Here is a 9,658-nt window from a genome sequence, read left to right as displayed (position 1 = left end):
GGGGAGGGCGGGGATCCGTGGGTGAGTGCAGCCTGATTGGCTGCCATGTGTCTGCTGACTGTGATGTAGAGGGTCAAAGTTTAGCCCAATGACGAGGTATAGGAGGCGGGTCAAACGCGGTGTGTGTCCGCTGTTTTTTTTAAACTTTCTATTGTTTATCAAAAAACACAACAGCAACAGAAAACAACCCAGTGACAGTGCAAGACATATTTAGGTTACATCAGGCCATATCACAGAGACATAAAGGATTAGACAAAGTCAAGTACATAATAGACATACAGTCATTCAATAGCATGGAGAACATACAGGATTGGCATCATAAGTTCCAATTCTGGGCATAACCCAAAAAAAATACATTTTAACTTCCCTTTTAAAATATTTTTTGAAGCGTGAAAGTGAAAAAACATGTTTTTTTTTTCAAATAAAATAAAAAAAAACCGAGAGCCCAATATGGTGTAGTATGTTAAAGACAATTGGTAAGTGGTTTAGTGAGAGAATTTATACTCACAAACATGGGTTACCATTCAAGCAACCACTCAATAGGCAGGTGAGGAGATTAGACCTGTCCTCACTCTGGATTAAGAAGTCGCTCTCTGTAGTAAAGAAACAAGAAAGGGGGTAGCACTCCCCTCCACCAGGAGTGGACACAGGGTATTTGTATGTAAAACAGAGGCGCCAGCAGGATAAAAGTCAATACAATTTTTAAAAATTGCTTGGAGGAAGTGGTGGGCTTGCCTCCCAAAAGCAGACACGAGATCCTGTCTTCATATAAATCAATACATTTATTATACGGTACCCCAAAAACAGTGCAACGCGTTTCGCAGGCCCAGCCCGCTTCATCAGGCAATAAACGTGGGGACAAAACAGAATTTCAGCAATAGCAGGTGTAGCGCCTCAGTGAGGCAAGCCCACCACTTCCTCCAAGCAATTTTTAAAAATTTTTATTGACTTTTATCCTGCTGGCGCCTCTGTTCTACATACAAATATGATTTTTTTTCAAAATGTTGTGTTGTTTTTTTATAGATTACTTGTTTTGTTGTAATGTGTGGGCTTATATGTTTAACATTAGAATAAAGCCCTATCCATTCAGGAAAAAAAACAATACTAAGATTGTCTATTTCGTAAAAAGTAGAGAAGATTTATAAACTGTGAAAATGTAACACTCCCAAAGGCAAAAAAAAATGCTCCGGTACTGAGAGCTGCTTTCACTGACGGTACCGAAATGGTTAATTAGATGCATCCGTAAAGGAAGACGGGCTTCAGGTGTTTTTTCCAATCTAGAGCGAAGGACTATTTGGCATAAAAGAACAACAGTCTAACTAAATGATTTTTATTCTTATTCAAGGACCATTCCTCTATCAATCCCAACAGACAATACTTATAAGAGGACACTACAGGAAGACTCAGTTTATCTTTCATGAAGGTCAATATTTTGTCCCAGAATGCTTGGATGAGTGGCCAATCCCAAGTCACATGCTTAAAGCTACCCGAGCTATGACCAACTTCCGACAAACATCACTCAAACCCCCCAGAATATGGATATTTTAACAGGAGTAAAGTATATCTGATAAGACCACCACAGTTGAACCAACTTATCTTGAAAGCAAATTACTATCTTCATATGTGTGTCCTCAAAGTCAGTCCACTCCTCCCCATCCCTCCCATCATGCCCCAGTCTTAGCTAGTCTATGAGCATATTCATAGTCAGCGAGATTGGAGCAGAACCTGGATATAAGGCCTTCCATTTCCTTACATAGCAGCCAAGCTTTCCACAGAGCCGGGACCAGGTCAGCAGTCACCTCCCCCCCCCCCCCCCCCCCCCCCCACATTGGCTTACCACAAGAGAATGTATGCGTGCTCAAACACCAAGTTTAACCCTAACAAATCTGGCTTTGCAAATCTGGCCTAATTGGCTTATCATGAGGCATTGCTCATGCAAATATGCATTTTCTTTCGCATGCCAAATGCAGGGTCAAAAACCACAGCGGCACCCCGGAGGGAGAGGCTGGGTGGTGCAGAGGACCCCCCCCCCAAGCGTGGCCAGCGCCGGGGAGGGCCGTCCGCACCCACCTCCCAACATTAAAAACAGGCACTTACCTTAACGTCCATTGCGTTCTGCTACATGCGCATTAACTTGGGGGCACCACATGAGAAAGGAATGAAGCATGGGTCACCCCGAGCTTTGGAGCTCAGGGCTGGCTTCACACAACACTCCAGAAGGGGGGAGAGGACAGGCGCAGACAGCTTGGGGGGGGGGTCGCCTGCGCCACCAAGGCTCCCCCTCCAGAGTGCCGCTGTGGTTCCCAAGCAGTGAGAGAGCTTGGGGCCCCGCAGCCCCCCCCCCCCCCCCGGTTGTATGGGGGCATTGGGAAGCCTTCCCGTGGCGCTCCTGGATAGTGCCTGGATAGTGCTAATGTAGCATGAACTAACGGTTTGCGGTATTGGTTTTTGACCCTGCATAATTTGGCATGCGAAAGCAAATGCATATTTGCATGAGCAATGCCTCATGATAAGCCAATTAGGCCAGATTTGCAAAGCCAGATGTTAGGATTAAACTTGGTGTTTGAGCACGCATAAATTCTCTTATGGTAAGCACCCCCACACATTGGGCTACTGTACTGAGGCAAAAGTACCCGAAGCGGGAGTGTCTATGAAGGGGAAATTCCACTACCATTTGAGACCACGCTTTACAATGATTATTAAGGTACAGGTGGTGAATATACTTAACTGGTTTGGGTGCCGTTGCCTAGCTTTGATGAACTGTGCAGTGCCAGCGGGATTGTGTGAAGATGTTTTCATAGCTACATATCAAGCTTATCTAAGCATGCAAATAACAGAGAGCTTCCTATGGATAAGATACAGATACTGAGAACAAAAGGAGGTAATTGAATCTAACAAAACCGTTTACTCCAGTGGTTCTCAAACTGTGTGCCGCGAGTACTTTCCAGGGAAGCCGCAACTTCCGCCCCCGATACTGCCGTCTGTTCATTTGCTCTGCACTGCCATCAGATCAGCCATTGCACCAGCTGCCCTCCTGAGCACACAGAAGCGTGTTGCTGCGATCCCTGCTGCAGTGTCAGGTGACCCATACTGCCAGCCAGAACCATTGCCGCCCACCAAGAACATGACAGAGGTGAGGAGATGGTGTCTGGGGCTTACAGAGAGGGAGGAGCTAGAACCATCGCTGCCCTCCAAGAACATGACAGAGGTGAGGGGATAGTGTCTGGGGCTTACAAGGGGAGGAGCCCGAACCATCGCTGCCCGCCAAGAACATGACAGAGGTGAGGAGATGGTGTCTGGGGCTTACAGGGGGAGGAGCCAGAACCATCGCTGCCCGCCAAGAACATGACAGAGGCGAGGAGATGGTGTCTGGGGCTTACAGGGGGGGGGGTAGGAGCCAGAACCATCGCTGCCCGCCAAGAACATGACAGAGGTGAGGAGATGGTGTCTGGGGCTTATAGGGGGAGGAGCCAGAACCATCGCTGCCCACCAAGAACATGACAGAGGTGAGGGGATGGTGTCTGGGGCTTACAGGGGGGAGGAGCAAGAACCATCGCTGCCCGCCAAGAACATGACAGAGGTGAGGAGATGGTGTCTGGGGCTTACAGGGGCCTGGGGGGAGCCAGAACCATTGCTGCCCACCAAGAACATGACAGAGGTGAGGAGATGGTGTCTGGGGCTTACAGGGGGGGGGGGGGAGCCAGAACCATCGCTGCCCGCCAAGAACATGACAGAGGTGAGGAGATGGTGTCTGGGGCTTACAGGGGGGGGGGGGGAGCCAGAACCATCGCTGCCCGCCAAGAACATGACAGAGGTGAGGAGATGGTGTCTGGGGCTTACAGGGGGGAGGAGCAAGAACCATCGCTGCCCGCCAAGAACATGACAGAGGCGAGGAGATGGTGTCTGGGGCTTACAGGGTGGGAGGAGCCAGAACCATCGCTGCCCGCCAAGAACATGACAGAGGTGAGGGGATGGTGTCTGGGGCTTACAGGGGGGGGGGGGAGCCAGAACCATCGCTGCCCGCCAAGAACATGACAGAGGTGAGGAGATGGTGTCTGGGGCTTACAGGGGCCTGGGGGGAGCCAGAACCATCGCTGCCCGCCAAGAACATGACAGAGGTGAGGGGATGGTGTCTGGGGCTTACAGGGGCCTGGGGGGAGCCAGAACCATCGCTGCCCGCCAAGAACATGACAGAGGTGAGGGGATGGTGTCTGGGGCTTACAGGGGAGGAGCCAGAACCATCGCTGCCCGCCAAGAACATGACAGAGGTGAGGGGATGGTGTCTGGGGCTTACAGGGGGGGGGGGGGGGGAGCCAGAACCATCGCTGCCCGCCAAGAACATGACAGAGGTGAGGAGATGGTGTCTGGGCCTTACAGGGGGAGGAGCCAGAACCATCGCTGCCCGCCAAGAACATGACAGAGGTGAGGGGATATTGTCTGGGGCTTACAGAGAGGGAGGAGCCAGAACCATCGCTACTCGCCAAGAACATGACAGAGGTGAGGAGATGGTGTCTGGGGCTTACAGGGGGGGGGGGGGGGAGCACACACTCTAGCACTCTCCACCCTCTGAACACAGTTAAAAAAGGTTCCTTTGGCTTTCTATTAAACACCAAGTAAACTCCCAACAAGCACACAATGGCCTCATGTCACTAAGCTTTATCACTTTACCAAAAGTTTGATAATTTACCTCATGGGTAAAATCTAATTTTGAATTCACTAAGATGTTATAGATTTAGCTAATGTTTTATCGATAAAACGTTCAATAAATCTATAACACTTTAATGAATTCGAAATTAGATTTTACCCATGAGGTAAATTTTCAAACGTTTGATAAAGCTCAGTGAAGTGAGGCCATTATATGGTAGCAGAGCGTACAACCAGCCAATGCCCCAACCTGGGAAATGACTGACGTACGCTAGGGACCAACGCTTGCAAATGCATGCAACTATTTCAAACAGACAGAACAGCGTTTTTTGGAACCAATATTCTTGCTATTTATTCTTTCTTTGCCGTCTCTCCAATTCGCGGACAAGACATATAGATATAAAGACCAAACTTCCACTTCACATAAATAGACTGCCTGACACGTGTTTTGCAGGCAGCAGCTGCTTCCTCGGAGGCACATCGTATACAAACATCCGTAGATCTACGTCAGGTAACACCACAATCTGGAGTTTCAGAAAAAGACTGCACTCAGTGACGATCCCTATGGCCAAACCCTTTCCCACACCCAACACTAATGTCTCACAAGCTATGATTTATGCTCAAAACATTTCCCACACTCAGCTCAAGAATAGAGCTTCTCACCAGTGTGAGATCTTTCATGTGCGACAAGCTGTGATTTCTGTATGAAACATTTCCCACACTCAGCACATGAATAGGGTTTCTCACCAGTGTGAGTTCTCTCATGACTGACAAGATGTGATTTACACAGAAAACATTTCCCACACTCAGCACAGGAATAGTGCTTCTCACCACTGTGAGACCTCTCATGTACAACAAGGTTTCCTTTCTGTCCAAAACATTTCCCACACTCTGCACATGAATAGGGCTTCTCACCAGTGTGAGATCTCTCATGTAAGACAAGGCTTCTTTTCCCTCCAAATCGTTTCCCACACTCAGCACACGAATAGGGCTTCTCACCAGTGTGACATCTCTCATGCACAACAAGATGTGATTTCCATACAAAACATTTCCCACACTCGGCACATACATAGGGCTTCTCACCAGTGTGAGATCTCTCATGTATGACAAGCTGTGATTTATATACAAAACCTTTCCCACAGTCAGCACATACATAGGGCTTCTCACCAGTGTGAGATCTCTCATGGATGACCAGGCTTCTTTTTTGCCCAAAACATTTCCCACACTCAGCACATGAATAGGGCTTTTCACCAGTGTGACATTTTTTATGTGCGACAAGCAGTTTTTTATACCCAAAACATTTCCCACACTCAGCACACGAATAGGGCTTTTCACCAGTGTGAGATCTCTCATGAACAACAAGATGTGATTTCCATACAAACCACTTTCCACATTCAGCACAGGAATAGGGCTTCTCACCAGGGTGAGTTCTCTTATGAGTGACAAGGTGTGCTATCTGTACAAAACATTTCCCACACTCGGCACATACATAGGGCTTCTCCCCAGTGTGAGATCTCTCATGGATGACAAGCTGTGATTTATATACAAAACCTTTCCCACACTCGGCACATACATAGGGCTTCTCCCCAGTGTGAGATCTCTCATGGATGACAAGCTGTGATTTATATACAAAACCTTTCCCACACTCGGCACATACATAGGGCTTCTCACCAGTGTGAGATCTCTCATGTGTGACCAGGCTTCTTTTTTGCCCAAAACATTTCCCACATTCAGCACATGAATAGGGCTTTTCACCAGTGTGACATATTTTATGTGCGACAAGCAGTTTTTTATACCCAAAACATTTCCCACACTCAGCACACGAATAGGGCTTCTCACCAGTGTGAGATCTCTCATGTATGACAAGTTCTGTTTTCCGTCCAAAACATTTCCCACACTCGGCACATGAAAAGGGCTTCTCACCAGTGTGAGCTCTCTCATGCATGACAAGTTCTGTTTTCCGTCTAAAACATTTCCCACACTCGGCACATGAAAAGGGCTTCTCACCAGTGTGAGATCTCTCATGACTGACTAGATTTGATTTCTGTACATAACATTTCCCACACTCAGCACATGAATAGGGCTTCTCACCAGTGTGAGTTCTTTCATGACTGTCAAGACTTGATTTATGACCAAAACATTTCCCACACTCAGCACATGAATAGGGCTTCTCACCAGTGTGAGATCTCTCATGTCTGACAAGATTTGATTTAAGACCAAAACATTTCCCACACTCAGCACATGAATAGGGCTTCTCACCAGTGTGAGATCTTTCATGATCGTCAAGACTTGATTTAAGACCAAAACATTTCCCACACTCAGCACATGAATAGGGCTTCTCACCAGTGTGAGATCTCTCATGTCTGACAAGATGTGATTGCCATACAAAACATTTCCCACACATGGAACAGGAATAGGGCCCTCCAGCAGGGGGAGAGCTGTGCTGGGTATGAGGCCCCTCGGGGTTAGAGAGGTGAAGGGAGTCTGGGGGAATATTTGGGGTCACCAGGATATCTGCAGGAGACTCTTGTCCAGTGACATCATTATCCGTTGTACAGTCTGTGGATACAGAGAGACGAGTCTCTGAGAGGTTCCTGATGCCGGGACTCCGCCCTGCAAATAGAGAAATATCATCACTTCCTGTTAGAGAATTCGGAGGGGGGTCACTGAGCTGCTGAGAATTCCAAGTTGATGCAAAGTTTATGCTGATTAGAAATGGACCAGATACAGCAGTTGCATAGCTTTGCATATAATTAGCATACAATTTGTACAATCTCTGAGATATTGGCATGTCCCTAACCATCACTAGTTATCAGCCTGACAGAGAACTGCAGAAGGTTGTGCTCATTACAGGCGGCCAATCACATGACAATAACTCACTGCTGCTAGGAATTCAGCCAATCCAATGCATTTCCTGACAAATCTGATTATCTGCAAACACAATCAGGAATGATACAACAGTGATTTCTCCAACAGAAAGAGGTCAGAAGCAGCGACACTGAACATTACAGCAAACGTTATTATGTACACAGCATGAAAACAATATAATATAATGTATGAGTATAATAAGAACACTTAAAAAATGCAGTCAGTTTATTTAAGATGATGACTATTAGATAAATATCCAGGTGAATGGACTGCGGAGCAGGAATAAAGATACACCTGAGTGATTCCCAGGAAGACACCCCACCACCAGGAGGAAACCCAGGCCCTACAGTGACAATAGGAGAAAAAGGTGCCATGCATAAATGTTGAGCATAAAAACGTTTTGATGATTGGAAATATTCCACAGAAGTGCCTGTCCTGCCAAGCAGGTCACTTATAGCAGCGTGCAATGTGCAAACACTTCTCATGAAATCCTAACATTCATCGTCAGATAAAATAACAAGTGTTACCAGCCCAGGGCCGGATTGTACTCCTTACAGCCCAAGGCCACTGTCAGCAGCCGCCGCCCCTCCAGTATAGGTAGCCAGATGACTCCTCCCCCCTCCAGTATAGGTAGCCAGATGACTCCTCCCCCTCCAGTATAGATAGCTAGATGACCCCTCCCCTCCAGTATAGGTAGTCAGATGACCCCTCCCCCTCCAGTATAACTAGCCAAATGACTCCTCCCCCCTCCAGTATAGGTAGCCAGATGACCCCTCCCCCCTCCAGTATAGGTAGCCAGATGACCCCTCCCCCTCCAGTATAGGTAGCCAGATGACTCCTCCCCCTCCAGTATAGATAGCTAGATGACCCCTCCCCCTCCAGTATAGGTAGTCAGATAACCCCTCCCCCTCCAGTATAACTAGCCAGATGACTCCTCCCCCCTCCAGCATAGGTAGCCAGATGACCCCTACCCCCTCCAGTATAGCTAGCCAGATGACCCCTCCCCCTCCAGTATAACTACCCAGATGACTCCTTCCCCCTCCAGTATAGCTAGCCAGATGACCCCTCCCCCTCCAGTATAGGTAGCAAGATGACCCCTCCCCCTCCAGTATAACTAGCCAGATGACTCCTCCCCCCTCCAGTATAGGTAGCCAGATGACCCCTTCCCCCTCCAGTATAGCTAGCCAGATGACCCCTCCCCCTCCAGTATAACTAGCCAGATGACCCCTCCCCCCTCCAGTATAGGTAGCCAGATGACCCCTCCCCGCTCCAGTATAGCTAGCCAGATGACCCCTCCCCCCTCCAGTATAGCTAGCCAGATGACCCCTCCCCCTCCAGTATAACTAGCCAGATGACTCCTCCCCCCTCCAGTATAGGTAGCCAGATGACCCCTCCCCCTCCAGTATAGGTAGCCAGATGACCCCTCCCCCTCCAGTATAGGTAGATAGATGACCCCTCCCCCCTCCATTATAACTAGCCAGATGACCCCTCCCCCTCCAGAATAGCTAGCCAGATAACCCTTCCAGTATAGATAGCCAGATGACCCCTCCCACCCTCCAGTATAGATAGCTAGATGACCCTTCCAGTATAGATAGCCAGATGACCCCTCCCCCTTTAGTATAGGTAGCCAGATGATCCCTCCAGTATAGACAGATTACCCCTCCAGTATAGGTAGCAAGATGACCCCTCCCCTCCCTTCAATATAGGTAACCAGGTGACCCCTCCCCCTTCAGTATAGGTAGCCTGATGTCCTCCCTCCCTTCAGTATAGGTAGCTAGATGACCCACCCCCTCCCTTCAGTATAGGTAGCCAGATGACCCTCCTCCCCTCCCTTCAGTATAGATAGCCAGGTGACCCCTCCCCCCTCTCCTCTAGTTTAGATAGACTTAAAATCCCCCTTCCCTCATGTATAGGCATCCTGATGGCCCCTCCCCCTTTTAGTATAGGTGGCCAGATCACCCCCCTCTAATTTAGATAGATGCCCCCCCCTCCCTCTAGTATAAGCCACCAGATGAGTCTTTCCCCCCTTCCGTATAGATAGCCTGATTACCCCCCCCCCCCCCTTCCACACCAAATCCACTGCGCTCTAATCAAAAGGGCCTTCCATAGAAGTCACGTTAAGCTTCCCAAGAGTGTTGCTCCTATC

At 48.5% G+C, this 9,658-nt stretch overlaps 1 protein-coding gene across 2 annotated transcripts in view; it reads right to left on the bottom strand.

Annotated features, from left to right (window-relative positions):
* Positions 1–4,814: 4,814 nt before the first annotated feature.
* The window catches only part of LOC137535511 (zinc finger protein 585A-like), a 49,997-nt gene continuing 45,153 nt past the window's right edge, over positions 4,815–9,658 (bottom strand). The window contains exon 8 of one of the 2 annotated variants that reach the window (XM_068257353.1): positions 4,815–7,007. In XM_068257353.1, the coding sequence (XP_068113454.1) occupies positions 5,288–7,007 (1,720 nt within the window). In that variant the 3' untranslated portion in view covers positions 4,815–5,287. Of the gene's footprint in view, positions 7,258–9,658 lie in introns of both variants that reach the window. The other variant, XM_068257352.1, reaches the window with a different exon arrangement.

The sequence above is a fragment of the Hyperolius riggenbachi genome, chromosome 10 (assembly GCF_040937935.1).
Source record: "Hyperolius riggenbachi isolate aHypRig1 chromosome 10, aHypRig1.pri, whole genome shotgun sequence".
Lineage (NCBI taxonomy): Eukaryota > Metazoa > Chordata > Amphibia > Anura > Hyperoliidae > Hyperolius > Hyperolius riggenbachi.
Note: the sequence above shows the minus strand (reverse complement) of the source record. Positions and strands in the feature narration are given on the sequence as shown.